Source organism: Schistocerca gregaria, chromosome 1 (assembly GCF_023897955.1).
Source record: "Schistocerca gregaria isolate iqSchGreg1 chromosome 1, iqSchGreg1.2, whole genome shotgun sequence".
Taxonomy (NCBI): domain Eukaryota; kingdom Metazoa; phylum Arthropoda; class Insecta; order Orthoptera; family Acrididae; genus Schistocerca; species Schistocerca gregaria.
The window spans coordinates 374,793,122-374,814,456 of NC_064920.1; the positions used below are offsets into that span (position 1 = coordinate 374,793,122).

Consider the following 21,335-nt stretch of genomic DNA (forward strand, 5'->3'; position numbering starts at 1 on the left):
TCCTTTTATGGCTCATGTCCTTGGTATATTTGAAAATCTATTAGATAATCCATGTTTGTGTCTAGGTGGCATGCGTTGTTCCCAAATATAATGGATTTCCCTTTCAGAAATTGTTTCCATACGTGCCTGAAGAAATATTTATCATGCTATCATCATAATCCAAATCTTCCTCAGGTTGAGAAGTGGAGGGAGGGAGGGAGAGAGATATTTAATTATTTACTTTTTAATCATATCTGTTAGTAGGCAAAATTTTCACATTTTGTAACTTACATCAATTTGTGTGTTTCACGTGAACTATAATTGTCCCATCTGACTCTCATCTTCAAGCTGTACACCATTTCATTTCTCATGTCCAGCCCCAAGTTCAGTAACATCTGCTAGGTAGAGAATTAGAATTCGTAGAAAACCTTTTATATTTTCAACAAACAAAGCTTATTTTGTTGATTTAGTGATGAGAAATTTAATTATTTCATCACTCCAAAACATTTCAAAGCACTGATCTGGATACAAGCCTCTATATTTATTCTGATCACTGTCAGATCCTCCCTTTTCCAGTCTTACTACAAATTTTAATATTTGCAACCTTTCTGTTTATCTGAGTAAGGATATTATTACCAAGAGAGCACTCATTCTCAGTTTCATAACCTAACCTATTTTTGTTGGTTAAAACCACTTCTGCATCAGTCTGAAGTTGCCTTTGTCCAAGATTATCTGACTTTCCTCCTCACTTCACCAGAATCATTATCGGACTCCACATAAGCTTCAAGTGATTCAATAAATAGATGTGTTGTAATATCTTCCTCTTCACCGTCAAGAATAGTGAGGATTTCTGCAGAGACAGGCTTCTGAAAAAGAAGGAATCATGGCATTGATTGTTCTGCCTTATGTAACACACAGTTAAAAACTGGATTAGAAACCATGACAATAAATTACCTTGTGTGACCAAACTGTGTCATAAAGTGCAGCACCTGTAACATAATCAAACAAAATTTGTAAACTTGCTTCTTACCCCAAGACATAATCCTACTCAGAAAAAGTCTTCAGCAACCGAAACGCCAGACACTGACCTTTTGCTGCTTACTACAGCCAGAAACCCCCCTAAAAATGAGTAATACAACATTCTTATCTGACATTCATACAAAAAGGCATTTTAAACGCATACATTGTTGCCAACAAGAGAAAAATATGACACTGTTCTGTGACATATCTTGTGCTTGGCAGAAACCAGTTAATCAGTCTGTAAAGCTCGGGTATAAAAGTAAACCATGAAGCAAGTGCTTCATAAGGAAATATAATCATTTTGTGATTTTTGTAAAGCTGAAAGTTGTGTTAAAACAACTTGGCTGAAAAGTTATGGATGTGTGTTTCTAACTCTTCACCTTGTTTCATTCATGAACATATTATAAAGTTCTATGATGTACTCACTGGAAACACCTTCCTTGTAGTTCCCAAAGTGAGGAGCAGAGGAATGGGGGCAAAGATAATTGGAGAATGGGCAATAGATTTGAGGCCAGTAGGGTTATGGGAAGAAAGGATACATTACTGGGAGAGTTCCCAGCAGTGCTGTGTGGGAAAGCTGTTGTTGACCATTTGAAGTAGCCATTTAAAACAACCACATTATATTGTATAGCATTATCTGTAACCAGGTGACTTATTTATCTTTGCTCAGCTTTGTGGCAGCCATTCATGTAGGTAAATAGTTATTTTAAAAACAAAGATTCCAAGACTTACCAAGCGGGAAAGCGCCGGCAGACAGGCACATGAACAAAACACACAAACACACACACAGAATTACGAGCTTTCGCAACTGGCAGTTGCTTCGTCAGGAAGGAAGGAAGGAGAGGGAAAAATGAAAGGATGTGGGTTTTAAGGGAGAGGGTAAGGAGTCATTCCAATCCCGGGAGCGGAAAGACTTCCCTTAGGGGAAAAAAAAAAGACAGGTGTACACACACACACACACACACACACACACACACACACACATATTGGATATATATGTGTGTGTGTGTGTGTGTGTGTGTGTGTGTGTGTGTGTGTGTGTACACCTGTCTTTTTTTTTTCCCCTAAGGGAAGTCTTTCCGCTCCCGGGATTGGAATGACTCCTTACCCTCTCCCTTAAAACCCACATCCTTTCATTTTTCCCTCTCCTTCCTTCCTTCCTGACGAAGCAACTGCCAGTTGCGAAAGCTCGTAATTCTGTGTGTGTGTTTGTGTGTTTTGTTCATGTGCCTGTCTGCCGGCGCTTTCCCGCTTGGTAAGTCTTGGAATCTTTGTTTTTAATATATTTTTCCCATGTGGAAGTTTCTTTCTGTTTTATTTACATCATAAATAGTTATTTTAATATACTTGGGTAGGAAGCTACAGTAAAATAATAATACAATATGGCTGCTTTCACAGTTGGCCCTGCTGCCTAGGATGGATGTAGGAAATGCCTCAGACAGAACTGGAATATGAGGACCAGGACAAATAAATCTTGTCGTACAGCAGGGTTTCGACATCTCCTCATGCCCTGAAATGAGGGATATCATCTTCACAAGCTTCCCAGTTTCACCCCAAATGTTATTCCTCCATCCTCTCAAACAATGAAATATGACCCAGCTGTGAGACCTGTCCCATACATCCACTCACCACTTTATATTGTAGCTCCATCGCTATCATTTCCTATCCAATAAAGGAGAACAGGGACTTGGGAGTGGGATGGGGGTGTCACTTGTGAAAGCACTCACATCATACACCAATTTTGTTGCAACTACTGTGCAGCCTGTCATATGGATTTCACTGCAAACAACAGTCTACCTGGATGAATATCAAACACAAGATCATTGCAAAGGGCAAAGATGGTTTACCCAGTGCAGGGCATTCTACACAACAAATGTCGTTGGCTTAAAATGATGCAACAGAGTTTCCAATATCAGATTTCTAAGCTGACCAGGTGGTAATTCTGACTACAAAATATTATGTTCCCACAACCATCCCAACCCCAATACCTACTAGCACCAGTGTTCCAACTGCTATCCTCTTATCTCCCTCTCCTCTTCTTTCCACTCCTCTCTCCTACCCCACACTGGCCTCTACTCCCCATTAAGTGCTATACTTTCCCATGTTTCACATATTGTAAACTTTCATTACCTCTTTTGCTTATTTTTTACCCTCCATGTTCTTCCTGAACTTACCTTTTATCTTTCTATTTTCCTTGTAACTGTCTTTTAACCTGCTCCATGCATGCATCTATAAGTTCCACCCCTGAGGAATCTTTCCTTCACACCTTACCATTCTATTCCTTCAAACTATTCCCTCTACTCCACTCCATTCTCCTTCCACTTCCGTTACACCTACTCCCACCTATGAGAAGGAAAACCTGTTTCATAAGAATATTTTGTGTTATTGTGTAGTACACACACCCAAATTTTTATTATTGTTGATGAGAATGAGATATTTATTGTTTGATGAAAATTCATTTTACTTTTTTCCTTTCAGATGACGAAATTCGTCAAAGTGAAGGATTTAAAAATGTGTCTCTTGGTAATGTAATTCCTGCAAATTACAAAGAAATAACTTTGCCTTTTCTCGGAGATGAAGATAAGGAGCTGCTTAATAAGTACAGAGTTCCTGCATTTGAGGTGAGTGTTAGTGATTTGAACCAAATGGAAATATTGAGAAGCTGGGTATTCTTAAGAAACATTACCTCTTTCACTAATCAGTCACCAGTCTTAAATGCAGTAAGAGTCTGTGAAACCGAAAATAATGCTAACTTAAATGACTGGTGAATTAAAAAATAGAGGGGCAGCAGCCTGCATAGTATTTTACTAATGTTTCTTGTTTGAATGATACAGTTCTTTTATCGACCATGTTTCTTCCTTAAGTCATGTTGTACTTATGTTACATGTCAATTTGTGCCCATTAGTGTAACCCAATTCTCAAACTAATGAATTATTGTACAATAACTACTAGAGTGACATTGTTGTCAAAATCTCCCGCAAAAATGCTTGTGAACTAACCAAATTGTTTCTTAGATGACAAATAAAAAGAACTCTTTACCACAAAATAACTACATTTCAATATAACCCTCTTCCTCAGTGTCTCATCATTCCCCACATTGCTTTAGAATAACCTTTGTGGTGGTGGTGGTGGTGGTGGTGGTGATATTATTATTATTATTATTATTATTTCTCTTAATTGAAGACACATCTCACCCCTTTCCAGCATGAGCTAGCGCACTAGAGAATGCATCTGTGAGGCAAACTCGTATGGGTAGAATTTGCTCACAACACTCGCTTTGCACATACCCCATAGGTCGTATGATTTGCTGTTATTTGTTGTTTTTTTTCAACTCTGACAATGAGAAATATATAAGTCATATAGTGTTTTGAATCACTTGTTGGAATGTGGGTCCTCTTTTTAACTGGTAGTACAAGTTGCTTCAGAGGTAGAAGGAAGGTAAGGGCACACCACCACCATGCCTAGCAAAGCACTGCAGTATACAAACCAACTTTGGGATTGAACTTTACAGCATAACAAGTGCAATGTAAAAATGCTTTGTTGGCAGACATCCTTAGCCCTTAACACCACTAAGGTGGCCTAATTCAACCAACTCTGCATTTGCCTGTACTCCCCCCCTCCCCCTGGTAATATTCAGAAGTACTTAATGTAAGTAGACAATGTGCCAACAGAAACTGTTAATCTAAGACACCTTATTCCATTGTGCCAAGATTGATAACACTATTGGATAGGTATCTCAATATGAGTATGCAGTTTGTTTGTGTTTTTAGTGCAACAAATTGACTGAACAAATTAAGAAATAAGTTATTGCTAGTGACAAACATCAACAGACTTAATATAAGTCTCCTAAAATGATGTAGAAAATCTGATGGACATCGAAAGTCATCACAAAGAGCTTCGAAGTAACTCTGAGTAAGCTTTCCATTAAAAGATGAAATAGCTCTTTGATTCAGTATGCATCTACATAGAGCTTAGAGATGGAAAAATTTCAGAAGAGACACTGGGTTTGAGTACGTAAGAGTTGTCGAGAAAGTGTCAAGAGGCTGTTCGAATCCTTTCTTCATCTTTCTACAACAATTATTGTATCAACGCCTTTCACCTGATTTAGAGACAAAATAGTTGACCTGTATTGCTGTCCATGACCAAGGGCACTTAACAAACTACAAACAACAATAGCCAAAGAAATGTTAAAGAAATCGGGTTGTTATTTTTGTATGATATTACGACGTAAAAAGAAAATTTATTTTTAACGTAATTTGAAAGGAGAATCTTATGTGTGATCACAACAAAGGTATTTGCCAAAATTATGGTGGAGTTGATTATTTCTCAGCTTTTGCTTAAGAAAATTGCAGTTTGAAAGTCTTGTATCGTTATCCTGAACTAAAGACAATTTCAGGAGTTTTGTGAATGTTAAATGTATTTTCTTTACTGTGTCACAAAGGAAAATCTTTGACTATCAAATAAACTTTCTAATGAGATGTTTTTGACAATGTGAACTGGAATACTCTTTCAAATTCTGAAGGTGGCAGGGGTAAAATACAGAGAGTGTAAGGCTATTTACAATTTGTACAGAAACCAGATGGCAGTTACAAGAGTCAAGGGGCATCAGTGGTTGAGAAGGGAGTGAGACAGGGTTATAGCCTCTCCCCGATGTTATTCAATCTGTATATTGAGCAAGCAATAAAGGAAACAAAAGAAAAATTCGGACTAGGTATTAAAATTCATGGAGAAGAAATAAAAACTTTAAGGTTCGCCGATGACATTGTAATTCTGTCAGAGACAGCAAAGGACTTGGAAGAGCAGTTGAACGGAATGGACAGTGTCTTGAAAGGAGGATATATGATGAACATCAACAAAAGCAGAACGAGGATAATGGAATGTAGTCAAATTAAATCGGCTGATGCTGAGGGAATTAGATTAGGAAATGAGACACTTAAAGTAGTAAAGGAGTTTTGCTATTTGGGGAGCAAAATAACTGATGATGGTCGAAGTAGAGAGGATATAAATGTACACTGGCAATGGCAAGGAAAGCATTTCTGAAGAAGAGAAATTTGTTAACCTTGAGTATAGATTTAAGTGTCAGAAAGTCATTTTTGAAAGTATTTGTATGGAGTGTAGCCATGTATGGAAGTGAAACATGGACGATAAATAGTTTGGACAAGAAGAGAATAGAAGCTTTCGAAATGTGGTGGTACAGAAGAATGCTGAATATTAGATGGGTAGATCACATAACTAATGAGGAAGTATTGAATAGAATTGGGGAGAAGAGGAGTTTGTAGCACAACTTGACTAGAAGAAGGGATCGATTGGTATGACATGTTCTGTGAGGCATCAAGGGATCACCAATTTAGCATTGGAGAGAAACGTGGGGGGTAAAAATCGTAGAGGGATACAAAGAGATGAATACACCAAGCAGATTCAGAAGGATGTGGGTTGCAGTAGGTACTGGGAGATGAAGAAGCTTGCACAGGATAGAGTAGCATGGAGAGCTGCATCAAACCAGTCTCAGGACTGAAGACCACAACAACAACAACAACAACAACAACAATGAGATGTTCAAAAAAGAGTGGTTCTGAAAATTAATTTTAAAACAACATTAAGCACATTTTTTAGTAAATGTCAAGGAATTGGAGCAATACGTCTCATTGCAACTTCAAATTCATCTCTTATTTGTAACACTTTTAATTCTCAGGTGACAAGTAAATTTTTTGTTTATGTAAGTGAATAATGTTTCATGTAAATAGTTTTATTCATTATGTTGATTGAATAAATTTTGTCCAACTCTGGCATAAGGGAAGTGTATGCGCTCACTGCAAATCCACAGTGAATGTGAGTGCACGACACCCGCATTGCCATGGACAAGTGCTCCTATTCTGCATTGTGCTTACTCAGATGTGCCATTAAGGTACATGGCATTGGTCATTTCCGGCAACTTTCGCCCATGTGTGCAATGTGTATTTGTGCTTGATCTTGCACGCCGTATTTAATTCCATTTTAATAAAAATTTCATTATGTTGTGAGCACTTCAAAAGTAATAGTGAAGTTATCTGCACAATAGTTACTGCATATGCAACTAATTTCCATGAACATGTTAGATTATGAATTTGTTGTAACAACATTGATATTACAGAAATTATGCAGACATTTTGCAGGATTTTGTTCAAAAGCTAAGCAGTTTTTGTACTGTTTCTGTTCCCTGCTCAATGTTCTGCTTACTGCATCTTTAATTTGACAGAAGTGATCTCTTCCCCTGTGAATATTATTTTTTACACAATGTTCAATGAAATTTTTGATAAAATGCAGTGTGCTTGAGAAAGTGTATTAGGTGCATACACGTGTACACAGAAATCACTTATTAATGCACATTGCTTGTTTGTTGCTTTTTTATGTGAACATCATGATGGACATCATAAGTATGAGGGGAAATTGAGAAAGTAAGCCCCTCACTGAGAATTTTCCAATTTGAAGCAAAATTTTACATAATTTATGTGGATGTGTGTGATAAATGGAACAGTTGATGTGCACAAACACAGCAGATAGTGGCAGTCAAAATTAAGTATCAGAAGGTCTAGTGTAGTACATCACAAATAATCAGTTTCTCGGTTTATAGTGCATACATTTTTCTGAAGATTGGAAAAATGTCCATTCTATATAGAGTATCTGAGTTGTCCTTTATAACTGATGGCACTGTAGAGCAGATGCTGCAGTGTAGTATCAAGAAATGGCACTTCATGAATGTGGCACCCAGCAGTCCTTCGTTGCAGGTATCCCATTCCTGAGAAGCAGTAAAAAATTCATAATAAGATAGGCTAAATGCTTAGTGTGTATATTTTTCTGGTTCATGATGGTGGTAGATGACATAGAGCTTAACTGGGAGGTAGCGTTTGACCATTTATCTTATAGTGTTAGTCTTCCTAAAATTAATTCCACTGTGTCTTACACTTTGCGACATTTCTCCATGGTCAAAATTTTTATTGTGATGGAAAGTTGGAAAAAGGATATGAAACATTATCTTCAATACCAGTTGGCACACTTCTGTGACAGATTAATACAGATGTTAATTATGGTGGTGGATACGTTTGGTGGTAACTTAGCAATTGAAATGTTTTCCTGGAACTATATTTTATTTATCTTTACAACTTTATGGAAGTCTACTTTCTGGGTGGACCTAATAACTTAAAAGCTTCATGTGTATTATCAGTTGTGACAACATTGGGCATTAATTCTGATGTCAGCAAATAAAACTACAAATTATTTCTAAGTCATCTTCATTTAAGTAAGTAATGTTTTTCTCTTTTACTTCATAGGTCCAAGTTGGGTTGCATGAACTTTTAGGCCATGGAAGTGGAAAACTGTTTAGAAAAAATGAAGATGGCAGTTTCAATTTCAAACATGAATCTACTGTCAACCCCCTCACTTCTGAGAAGGTGAGTGTAAATTATTTTTTCCATTTGAAAACTTGTTAAACTGTCTGATTTTGCTGTTAAAGGAATTTGAAGGTACAGTTATAAAAAGTACGCAATACAGAGGACTTTTCTTTGAATTCTGTGAAATGTGTACTTCATATATCATCCATTGGATAGCCAGTCTAGTTGTCCTCATTTTTCATCGAACCATGCACTGACAACATTAGTTAGTACTTAAGAAAGAAACAAACATCGATGTTCTGTCACCTAGTATTACAAATTAGGAAAAGAATGTGACAGGAATAAGATCAAATTTCCCATCTGGACATCCTGAAACTTTAGGATACTGTTAAATACTTCAGGTGGATGCCAGAATATCATTTCCTCCTTCACCTTTTCCTAGAAGATTGCAGGTAGTCTCAGATTCCGTTAACATCAACATAATATTAAACTCCCCCCAACACTCCTTTCTTCTTTCTTGTCAGTTGTTACCCCCTCCTCTTTTCTCTCACTTAATTGATAACAACACCTCACCTCTTTTAATGATGACTAATGGACTAAGTAATAGCATTTAATTACAAGTAGTTGAAGTTCAGAAAGTACAACAGACTAAATTGCAACTTCTGAATTATTAATGCCTTTGTAGATTACTGTTATGAAACCAGAATAATGAAATCATGCCATGAGAGTATAACACCTTGAGTTCTGAAATGAATCATTCTGGCCTTACATTCCCAAACATTACACATTATCTGCATATATGGCTGAACACTCATTACAACACGTTTCTCTTAATGACTCCAACCAACTCTGAACAAAACTAAGATTACCAACTGTGCAACCCAGATGAGCAACATCATACCTGATTGATGTAACCAGAAGGTTTAACCACAAATTGCTGCAGAGGCTATATTTGTTCTCCTAATGAAAGAAGCAGAGCTATGGTAACCTTAGTCTCCCACAGAAATCTGCATTTTAGTCATTGAAATTGATTCAGACTGTATACATTCACCACCACCACTATCAACATCAAATATCACTGCCACACTTACTTTATTCCTGCTTCATGTGTCACCCTCTTCCTCCAAAGTGACTGTCCCATATTCCTACTACAGTAAGGTCTACTGTGGTACCAAGTCACAGGAGATAAATGGCAATCATTTTTATGTTTTTCTGAATCACAGAAACACCTCTAGATTTCTCTCTTACATAGCCTCAACAACAAACAACATTTGAAATTCTTGGACATTTGTTTTCTCTCCTTACCTGTTTTCCCTTACTCTCAGTTCCATATAAAACACTGATATACTCTTTTATTGCATTCCTGTTATAAGAAGCAGATTTTTCCATTTCCCAGAAAAATATTTGCGAGCTTCTTAGCACACAAGATCACAGTGTGAGCATGACTTTTTGGAAACCATTTTGGTTATATTAGTGTGGCTAGCTTCAAATTTTATAGGTCTTATATTTCATCTTGATTATGAACTGTAACCAGCTTTCCAAGGTTGTCGTAATATTTTCACCTATTATGAAATTATGATATTTGGTGATTTAAATTGGTTAATAATAAGGTGGTTGTTGTCTTCAGTCCTGAGACTGGTTTGATGCAGCTCTCCATGCTACTCTATCCTGTGCAAGCTTCCTCCTCTCCCAGTACCTACTGCAGCCTACATCCTTCTGAATCTGCTTAGTGTATTCATCTCTTGGTCTCCCTCTACGATTTTTACCCTCCACGCTGCCCTCCAGTGCTAAATTTGTGATCCCCTGATGCCTCAGAACATGTCCTACAAACCGGTCCCTACTTCTTGTCAAGTTGTGCCACAAACTCCTCTTCTCCCCAATTCTATTCAATACCTCCTCATTAGTTATATGATCTACCCATCTAATCTTCAGCATTCTTCTGTACCACCACATTTCGAAAGCTTCTCTTCTCTTCTTGTCCAAACTATTTATCGTCCATGTTTCACTTCCATACATGGCTACACTCCATACAAATACTTTCAGAAACAACTTCCTGACACTTAAATCTATACTCAATGTTAACAAAATTTTTCTTCAGAAACGCTTTCCTTGCCATTGCCAGTCTACATTTTATATCCTCTCTACTTTGACCATCATCAGTTATTTTGCTCCCCAAATAGCAAAACTCCTTTACTAGTTTAAGTGTCTCATTTCCCAATCTAATTCCCTCAGCATCACCCGACTTAATTCGACTACATTCCATTATCCTCATTTTGCTTTTGTTGATGTTCATCTTATATCCTCCTTTCAAGACACTGTCCATTCCGTTCAGCTGCTCTTCAAAGTCCTTTGCTGTCTCTGACAGAATTACAATGTCATCGGCGAACCTTAAAGTTTTTATTTCTTCTCCATGAATTTTAATACCTACTCCGAATTATTCTTTTGTTTCCTTTATTGCTTGCTCAATATACAGATTGAATAACATCGGGGAGAGGCTACAACCCTGTCTCACTCTCTTCCCAACCACTGCTTCCCTTTCATGCCCCTCGACTCTTATAACTGATATCTGGTTTCTGTACAAATTGTAAATAGCCTTTTGCTCACTGTATTTCACCCCTGCCACCTTTAGAATTTGAAAGAGTATTCCAGTCAACATTATCAAAAGCTTTCTCTAAGTCTACAAATGCTAGAAACATAGGTTTGCCTTTCCTTAATCTTTCTTCTAAGATAAGTATTCCAACATTTCTACAGAATCCAAACTGATCTTCCCCGAGGTCGGCTTCTATGAGTTTTTCCATTCGTCTGTAAGGAATTCGCATTAGTATTTTGCAGCTGTGACTTATTAGACTGATAGTTCGGTAATTTTCACATCCGTCAACACCTGCTTTCTTTGGGATTGGATTTATTATATTCTTCTTGAATTCTGAGGGTATTATGCTTGTCTCATACATCTTGCTCACCAGATGGTAGAGTTTTGTCAGATTACCATCGTTAAAATGGTAAACAGCATCTCTGTAGTGTATTGAGTTAACGTCAATGGTTTTTACATATTTCATGAATAAGGAAAAGGTAGACAACGTAGACACTTCCCCACACCCAAATTATGTATACTTGTCATGCCTGTGGCTTTTTGCTGATTCTTGTGCACACACTTGTTTCACTTCAAATGATAAACAAATAAACATACTGGTATTTAACAAGACATTCAATCCTTGGGTCACAGTGTTTGCCAAAAGCCCACACACAGAGTTTTATCTTCAGGCAGCAGTCTGTCATCATCCACTTCTGCACAGTGAAGTATTGTGGACACTTAAATAGTACTTGAACCATTTCAGACATGAAATATTTACAAAGAGACTGGATACGGTGAACAGCATATTTGGTGTGCATTTTAACTCATACTGTATGACAGAGAGACCATCCAGCAAAAACTAATAATCCAAAGTGACTGCTCCTCTTGCTACATATTGGGAATCTCTCACCCAAGATTAACAGGATCCTTAAAAAAATTTGATGTTCAGTTTTGCATATATGTATATTCTCTTTTGGGTTCTGCTTAGGACAGTCTGTGGCTCATGCAGAAAGATGTTTAGACACCATGCTAGTGAGAAAAGTCCTGTGTCCATTAAATTTTACCACAATATTGAGGAAAGATTTGACAGTGACTGGCGTTATAACTCTGTTGGGGTACTGGAAGAATTATCAATTGGCAAGCACTGTCTGAATACAGGAGATGAGATGGATTAAGAGGTGCTACTATATTCAGTTGAAACCCTTATCATACTATTTTTAATGCCCTTTTTGTGCTGGCAGGCTTTGGTGAGCCTTCTGGATGTCGTCGTGCTGCATCCTGACTTGTGGTTTTGATTTTTTTAATATTACATGTAACATCTGCCCCAGCTTGCTTCTGACTGTTTCACAGTTCAGTGACTTCCAAGAGAGAAATAATACAGACTGTTACAAATTCCATCCCACACCACATTCCAGTAAATTTGTACATGTATGTATTTAAATGAATGTGTGATTCATTTAGTTATACCCAATTACAAGAGCTACTACAGCATTTGAGACAAAACAATACCTCATAATTTTTTGTGCTGTCACACTACAAAAATGAAAAGATTCTTCTTCATTACATCAAATGCCCAACTTTCGTATTTCCTTGAAATAAGGTTCGTTGTATTACAAGAACATGTGAGTGATGTTCTGAACAGTGCAACAGTTGCATACAGCAAAAGTGAGAGTTGAGCCTCGGTTACTATTGGGGACAGTATTCCAGTGATTGTGTAACGCTGTTTGCAAGATGAAATAGTAGATACTGCAAACAAAATAGCAGTAGTTGCAAACTGTCTGTAAATGCTTAATAAGATTGATAGAACTAACTAGTTGCAGTTAGTCTTGCCCATAATTTAATGAAAATTGTAAACTTTATTAACTTGATTTCATGAGCCACTGTGCTAACAAAAATCAGCCTCTAAGAAAAATGCAATCTGTAGGAAAGAAAATGCCTTTTGAGCTTCAGAGAGAATATTTAATATCATGGAATTATAAAACAGAAAGCAGAATCCAGGGCAAATGACCAGTGGTGGTACAGTTTTCAAAGTTTTTATATAACCACAAAAGACAAAAAATAGTCATCCACCAGTAATAGCACATATCATCATCTCTAGCCTTAATAATGGATTCAATTGGTTGAGGGCAAGTATTCACAAGTTTCTTCAGGTATACGAGAGTGGTCCCATAAGTACCTGACCCAAAGAGACCGTTTCATCTGCAGGCAAGGTCATGGCGTCTGTTTTTTTTGGGGTGTGTGTGGGATAATTTTCATTGATTACCTTGAAAAAGGAAAAACTATCAACGACGAGTATTATGCGAACTTATTGCAATGTTTGGGCAACAAAATCAAGCAAAAATGGCCACATGTGGCCAAGAAGAAAGTGTTGTTTCTTCAGGACACTGCACCAGCTCACAAGTCTGTTATTGCAATTGCCAAAATCAATGAATTAAAGTTTGAATTGCCACCACACGCACCCTGTTTGCTAGATTTAGCCCCCTCAGGTTATTTTTGGTTTCCAAATGAAAAAATGGCTCTGTGGTCAAAGATTTTCAACAAATGAAGATGTGATGTTGGTAGTTAATGACTATTTTGAGTAGTTCTCATTATAAAAAGGGTATCGAAATTATTGAACATCGCTGGAAAAAGTGTATAGACTGAAAGAAGATTATTTTAAAACAAATACATTTTTTCCAAAATTTTTGTGTTTTTTTTTTGTTGGGTCTTTGCCTTCTTTCCCCAATTTGTGTCCATTGTTTTGATTGTTCTTTTGTCTCAAGAGTGAAGTGATGGACTTGTTTCATTCTTGGTTATGAAATGGAGCAAAAAAGCAGCTTCGTTACTGCAAAACTTCGCTAAACACTCAATTGAAACATCATCACGACACTATTTTTGCTCGAGCGTGAGCAAATGTAGCAGAAACCTTGCACACAGTTTTCCCTTGTTGTAATTTTCAGATAATATGCGATGTACCGCACTTTTTGAAATGCCTACTATATCTTGCTAGCTCACGCACTTTCATTTGATGATCATCCAGTACCACTTTGTGGATTTTCTTCGCCATTTCTGGAGTTGTCACCTCATTTGGTCAACCACTGCTAGGCTCGTCTTGGCAGCTCATGCAGCCTCGTTCAAACTCAGCTACCCAATATTTTACTTTTTTCAATGAAGTAGCAGACTCTCCCAAAGTAGAATCTAGCTCAGTTTTAATATTGGTTGTGTCGAACCCTTAAAAAAATTGTATCATGTAACATTTACCAATTTTCTCCATTTTCACTCACAATGTTCACTATTGATGGCTGCCAAAGAAATACTAAAAAGTGTGGCATCTTCAAACTTGAAACATATGCTTCATAGATCGTATACTTTCTAATGCAGAGATATTTTTCAACGACTGCCATCTTTGTCAGGCTGGGTACTTATGGGACCACTCTCATACCATATCCACCTGAAGTCTTCCAAACAGTACTAGACATTTTCTATAAGATTAGGATTGTGTGATTTAGTGGGGGCCAATTTAGGTGCTACACGATGCTCAAATGTTTGTCAAAGCTGGAAAGTATGAGTGCAGCCCTGCTAACATAGCTGTTGTTGTCACCATATGCCTTCAGCATACACACCATGAAGGTGTAGAAGACACTGCAACACTTGATTGCCAAAAATGTTGAAGTAAACTTGCTGATTCATGTTCAGAGTAACCTGAATGGATGGATCTAAACTGTGACACGGTGAACAATCACAAACATAACAGAACTGCCATTGGCCTGAACTGTACCATCCATACACTGCAGATTAAACATCCCGTTTGGCCACTGGTGCATTCAGTGACTTGCAGAATGGAAAACAGGCAAAATTGTTACTCTGAGAACTACAGTAAGTGCCTCCAGTCAGCTAGCGTCCAATTTTTATGTCATTTGGCCAATTGAAGACGCATAGCTTTATATTCAGCTGTGTTCAATTACCTGTTGTGAGGTACCAAACTCTGAATGTCAATTGGATTGCAGTATACACTCAGAAACTGGTTTATATGGACCTGCATTCACTGACAGCAGCAATTCCTGTCAGGTTTGAAATTTATTGTCATTGACAGATTGTGACACTCAGCTCTGGTTCCTGACATGGTCTTTCTCAATCACAGCTTGTACACAGCATTAAATTTCTGCGAGTGGTAATGTGTGTGTGCACACATAGTTACCTGGCTCCTAACTGCACAAATGATGAGGCAGGGAAGGGGACAGCAGAACTTAATTTCTAAGCTCTATCATGTGGGTGTCCGCAGCTCGTGGTCTCGCGGTAGCGTTCTCGCTTCCCGAGCACGGGGTCCCGGGTTCGATTCCCGGCGGGGTCAGGGATTTTTCACCTGCCTCGTGATGACTGGGTGTTTGTGTCGTCTTCATCATCATCATCAATCATCCCCATTACAGTCGGAGGAAGGCAATGGCAAACCAACTCCACTAGGACCTTGCCTAGTATGGCGGCGCGGGTCTCCCGCGTCGCTCCCCTACGCTCGGTAAACGGAGTATGGGACTCATCATCATCATCATCATCATCATCATCATCATCATGTGGGTCTGCAAATGATCATAGAAACAGGTTGTGAATACAACTAATAATATGACAAATTCATTACAACAAATAATTTGATAAATTCATATATTCAGAATCAGTTGTGGCTTGCTACAAAAACCAAAGAGATGTGTAGGGAACTGGTGTCAGCTCCTAACTGGCAAAGCACACAGCTCAGTGGCCATCCCTTCAGCATAAGTCACAAACGAACTCAGCACTGAGGACAAGTATGTGTTTTCGTGCACGGCCCAAGTTATTTTGCATAAAATACAGATTATTCCTTTTACAATGCATTGGACAGTCCGCATAGATACACCAATAAAGAAACAGCCTCCTGGCACATCAGCACTACTTCACTGCTGTGACTCGCATCAGCAGTAGAGGGTTATATGACTGCCTGGTACAACTTCTGCACCATCTATAGTGCTGCAAAGTGAGTCACATTTATTCTGTGCTCATCATCAATACCGTTGGTTACCAGATAGAAAAACCTTACTGGCGATCAAGTACTGTAACATGCAACATGGGTACTACATGATGTGTTGATGCTTTAGGTTTCATTGTGCAGTATTCCATACGGATCATACAGTATGATGTCATTTTGTTCTGTTTGCGATGTAGCTGTTTCATGCTGAACATGGTATTTCATTTTTGTGCATACAATTTTTTTTCTTCTTTTTCAAGCACAGGTTATACTTTATAAAACTTAAATGCCATTTTTAACAGGCTTAAAAAAACTTCATATTGTTGTTTGACTTACCAAGCGGGAAAGCACCGGTAGATAGGCACAATAAATAGAACGCACAAACACACACACACAGAATTTCGAGCTTTCGTAACCTGCGGCTGCTTCGTCATAAAAGAGGGAAGGAAAAGGAAATATGAAAGGATGTGGGTTTTAAGGGAGAGGATAAGGAGTCATTCCAATCCCGGGAGCGGAAAGACTTACCTTAGGGGGATAAGTATATACTCGTGCACACACACACACACACACACACACACACACACACACACACACACACATATCCATCCGCACATACACAGACACAAGCAGACATTTTCAAACAGGTGAGGTATGAGCGGTGGCAACTTGAAATTAGCGGAGGTTGAGGCCTGGCGGATATCGAGAAGAGAGGATATACTGAAGGGCAAGTTCCGATCTCCAGAGTTCGGATTGGTTGGTGTTGGTAGGAAGTAACCAGATAACCCGGACGGTGTAACACTGTGCCAAGATGTGCTGGACGTGCACCGAGGCATGTTTAGCCACAGGGTGATCCTCATTACCAACAAACACTGTCTGCCTGTGTCCATTCGTGCGAATGGACAGTTTGGTGCTGGTCATTCCCACATAGAATGCGTCACAGTGTAGGCAGGTCAGTTGGTAAATCACGTGGGTGCTTTCACACGTGGCTCTGCCTTTGATCGTGTACACCTTCCGGGTTACAGGACTGGAGTAGGTGGTGGTGGGAGGGTGCATAGGACAAGTTTTACACCGGGGGCGGTTACAAGGGTAGGGAAGGTGGTTTGGGGATTTCATAGGGATGAACCAAGAGGCTACATAGGTTAGGTGGACGGCGGAAAGACACCCTTGGTGAAGTAGGGAGGATTTCATGAAGGATGGATCTCATTTCGGGGCAGGATTTTGGGAAGTCGTATCCCTGCTGGAGAGCCACATTCAGAGTCTGATCCAGTCCCGGGAAGTATCCTGTCGCAAGTGGGGCACTTTTAGGGTTCTTCTGTGCGAGGTTCTGGGTCTGAGGGAATGAGGAAGTGGCTCTGGTTATTTGCTTCTGTACCAGGTCGGGAGGGTAGTTGCGGGATGCGAAAGCTGTTTTCAGTGTAATGGTTCAGGGATTCAGGACTGGAGCAGATTCGTTTGCCACGAAGGCCTAGGCTGTAGGGAAGGGACCGTTTGATATGGAATGGGTGGCAGCTGTCATAATGGAGGTACTGTTGCTTGTTGGTGGGTTTGATGTGGACGGATGTGTGAAGCTGGCCATTGGACAGATGGAGGTCAATGTCAAGGAATGTGGCATGGGATTTGGAGTAGGACCAGATGAATCTGATGGAACCAAAGGAGTTGAGGTTGGAGAGGAAATTCTGGAGTTGTTTTTCACTGAGAGTCCAGATCATGAAAATGTCATAAATAAATCTGTACCAAACTTTGGGTTGGCAGGCTTGGGTAACCAAGAAGGCTTCCTCTAAGCGACCCATAAACAGGTTGGCATACGAGGGGGCCATCCTGGTGCCCATGGCTGTTCCCTTTAATTGTTGGTATGTCTGGCCTTCAAAAGTGAAGAAGTTGTGGGTCAGGATGAAGCTGGCTAAGGTGACGAGGAAAGAGGTTTTAGGTAGGGTGGCAGGTGATCGGTGTGAAAGGAAGTGCTCCATTGCAGCGAGGTCCTGGACGTGCGGGATATTTGTGTATAGGGAAGTGGCATCAATGGTTACAAGGATGGTTTCTGGGGGTAACAGACTGGGTAAGGATTCCAGGTGTTCAAGAAAGTGGTTGGTGTCTTGGATGAAGGATGGGAGACTGCATGTAATGGGTTGAAGGTGTTGATCTACGTAGGCAGAGATACGTTCTGTGGGGGCTTGGTAACCAGCTACAATGGGGCGGCCGGGATGTTTGGGTTTGTGAATTTTAGGAAGTAGGTAGAAGGTAGGAGTGCGAGGTGTCGGTGGGGTCAGGAGTTTGATGGAGTCAGGTGAAAGTTTTTGTAGGGGGCCTAAGGTTCTGAGGATTCCTTGAAGCTCCGCCTGGACATCAGGAATGGGATTACCTTGGCAAACTTTGTATGTAGTGTTGTCTGAAAGCTGATGCAGTCCCTCAGCCACATACTCCCGACGATCAAGTACCACGGTCGTGGAACCCTTGTCAGCCGGAAGAATGATGATGGATCGGTCAGCTTTCAGATCACGGATAGCCTGGGCTTTGGCTGTGGTGATGTTGGGAGTAGGATTAAGGTTTTTCAAGAAAGATTGAGAGGCAAGGCTGGAAGTGAGAAATTCCTGGAAGGTTTGGAGAGGGTGATTTTGAGGAAGAGGAGGTGGGTCCCGCTGTGATGGAGGACGGAACTGTTGCAGGCAGGGTTCAATTTGGATAGTGTCTTGGGGAGTTGGATCATTAGGAGTGCGATCAGGATTATTTTTCTTAGTGGCAAAGTGATATTTCCAGCAGAGACTAAGAGTGTCGGACAGTAAATCTTTGACAAGGGCAGTTTGGTTGAACCTGGGAGTGGGGCTGAAGGTGAGACCTTTGGATAGGACAGAGGTTTCGGATTGGGAGAGAGGTTTGGAGGAAAGGTTAACTACTGATTTAGGGTGTTGTGGTTCCAAATTGTGTTGACTCGAATTTTGAGGTGTTGGGGGGAGTTGAGCTGGAAGTGGGAGATTGAGTAGATGGGAGAGACTGGGTCTGTGTGCAATGAGAGGAGGTTGAGGTTTGTTGGAAAGGTTGTGGAGGGTGAGTGAGTTGCTTTTCCGGAGGTGGGAAACCAGGAGATTGGATAGTTTTTTGAGGTGGAGGGTGGCATGCTGTTCTAATTTGCGGTTGGCCTGTAGGAGGATGCTATGAACAGCCGGTGTGGATGTGGGAGAGGATAAATTGAGGACTTTGATTTGGGATAGGAGTTGACGGGTGTGTTCATTGGCAGAGTCGATGTATAGGTGAAGGATTAGGTGGGTGAGGGCTATGGATTGTGCAGTTCGGAACTGGTATAAGGACTGATGGAAAGAAGGATTGCAGCCAGAGATGGGAACTTTAAGTGTGAGGCCTTTGGGGGTAATGCCAAATGTCAGACAAGCCTGAGTAAATAAAATATGGGAGTGTAATCTGGCTAGGGTGAAGGCATGTTTGCGGAGGGAATGTAAATAAAATTTAATGGGGTCGTTGTAAGGATGTTGTGAGGTTGACATGGTATTAGAAGGGGAAAGGGTAATATGAGGTTAAAGTGAATATATATAGGGAGAGATAAAGGTGTGAAAAAAGTCGAAAAAGTGTTGGTTTGAGATGAGCTTGTGCTGAACTTAGGTTGGTGAACAACAATGGGTGCAAAGGTTAGGTAGTGGTGTTGTCTCCGAAACACGTTAAAGGGTGGGAAAATTCAGGAAAATTTCGAAAAAAATTTTGAAAAAATTATTCGAAAAATTTATTTTGAAGAAACCTCGAAAAAAAATTCAAGAAAATGCGTGTAAATGTATTCAAAGGACTGGTTATGTACTGGTAGGTTATGAAAATGAGGCTAACAATTGTTTGATGAAGAAGAAATAACGTTTAAACCTGTGGGAAGCTTCTTCAGGAAAGAGGGAAGGAGAGGGAAAGACGAAAGGTTGTGGGTTTTAAGGGAGAGGATAAGGAGTCATTCCAATCCCGGGATCGGAAAGACTTACCTTAGGGGGAAAAAAGGACAGGTGCACACTCGCGCGCGTGCACACACACACACACACACACACACACACACACACACACACACACACACACACACACACACACACACATCCATCTGCACACACACACACACACACACACACACACACACACACACACACATCCATCTGCACATACACACACACACACACACACACACACATCCATCCGCGCACACACACACACACACACACACACACACACACACACACACACACATCCATCCGCGCGCACACACACACACACACACACACACACACACACACACACACACACAAAAGCAGAAAACTAGGGCCATTAGTGAAAAGCAAGAGTCTGGAATAATTTTTTTTTAACAATGAACCCATCATCATCCCAGATTTATATTTTGCCATGTGATTTGCAATAGTGTGAAGTAGTTATGGGAATAATTTGAAAATTTTCAATTATGTACTTTTGTAAAAAAAATTTAAATCAAAATATTAATTAGTATTTTGAAAAAGGTTATTAATTAGAAGCTATGTTTTGTTGTATATCCTTGGAAAGAGCATGCAAAATGCTGCAAAACGACACCTTTCCCAGTTCTCTAGCTCAATTAGGGCAGCTCCTACGACAATTTAAAAGAAGTCCGTTCACACAGTTTTGGCTAGTTTTTAAAAAGTTTACATAGCCATATTTCAAGAATGGTTTGTGATGAAAATTTGAAATTTGGTATTTTTATTAGTCTCAGTGCCCACTATAAGTATACCAACTTTCAGCAAAATCTAAGAGGATGAGGTAAAATAGGTGTGTTGATTTGACATGGAATGACTCAGATCGGTTGTGTTTGGCCAATGTCTGTTTGCACCAGAATCCACCACCGTCAGTGCCAATGCAAATGCGGCCTTACGTAGGAGCATTTTCATTTATCAGTTTCATTGATGATTGCAGTTAAACTGTAGGTTACTGAAAATGGTATGAACATTTGTCAATAAAACTTCATTAACTTTTCAGATATTGTAATTAGTACACACACCACTCAGTGTGTAGAAGCATTGAGTTGTGTATGCAAACATAACAAAAAGTTGAAAACCTTAGCTCTGCTTTTGAACTTCTTAAGGCTCCACCTTCATGACCTATGGTTTCCCTTACTTGTTTGATTATTTGTATTCCACTCTGAATTTTCAATCTTTGGTATTAACATGTCAAAATTGGAAAATTTTTGTTTGTCTGTGTTACCCTTTTTGTTTAAAAATGTTTCAGATAAAGTCATGGTATGAGGTTGGCGAGACATATGATTCCAAATTTACGACTTTGAGCTCAACATATGAAGAATGTAGAGCTGAGTGTGTTGGCCTGTATCTGTGTTTAAACAGAGATGTTTTAAAGTGAGTTTTAATTGTTTATATCAAATAACCTATTAATTTGAGGTACATCTTTCAAAATAGATTGTTTAACTAGA

At 39.4% G+C, this 21,335-nt stretch overlaps 1 protein-coding gene across 6 annotated transcripts in view; it reads left to right on the plus strand.

Moving 5' to 3' along the window:
• LOC126347167 (dipeptidyl peptidase 3) overlaps positions 1–21,335 on the plus strand; it is a 187,956-nt gene that overhangs the window by 137,479 nt on the left and 29,142 nt on the right. For all 6 annotated transcript variants that reach the window (XM_050002252.1, XM_050002251.1, XM_050002250.1 and 3 more), the window contains exons 9-11: positions 3,478–3,620; positions 8,307–8,426; positions 21,137–21,261. In XM_050002252.1, coding sequence (XP_049858209.1) covers positions 3,478–3,620; positions 8,307–8,426; positions 21,137–21,261 — 388 coding nt within the window. The remainder of the gene's footprint in view (positions 1–3,477; positions 3,621–8,306; positions 8,427–21,136; positions 21,262–21,335) is intronic.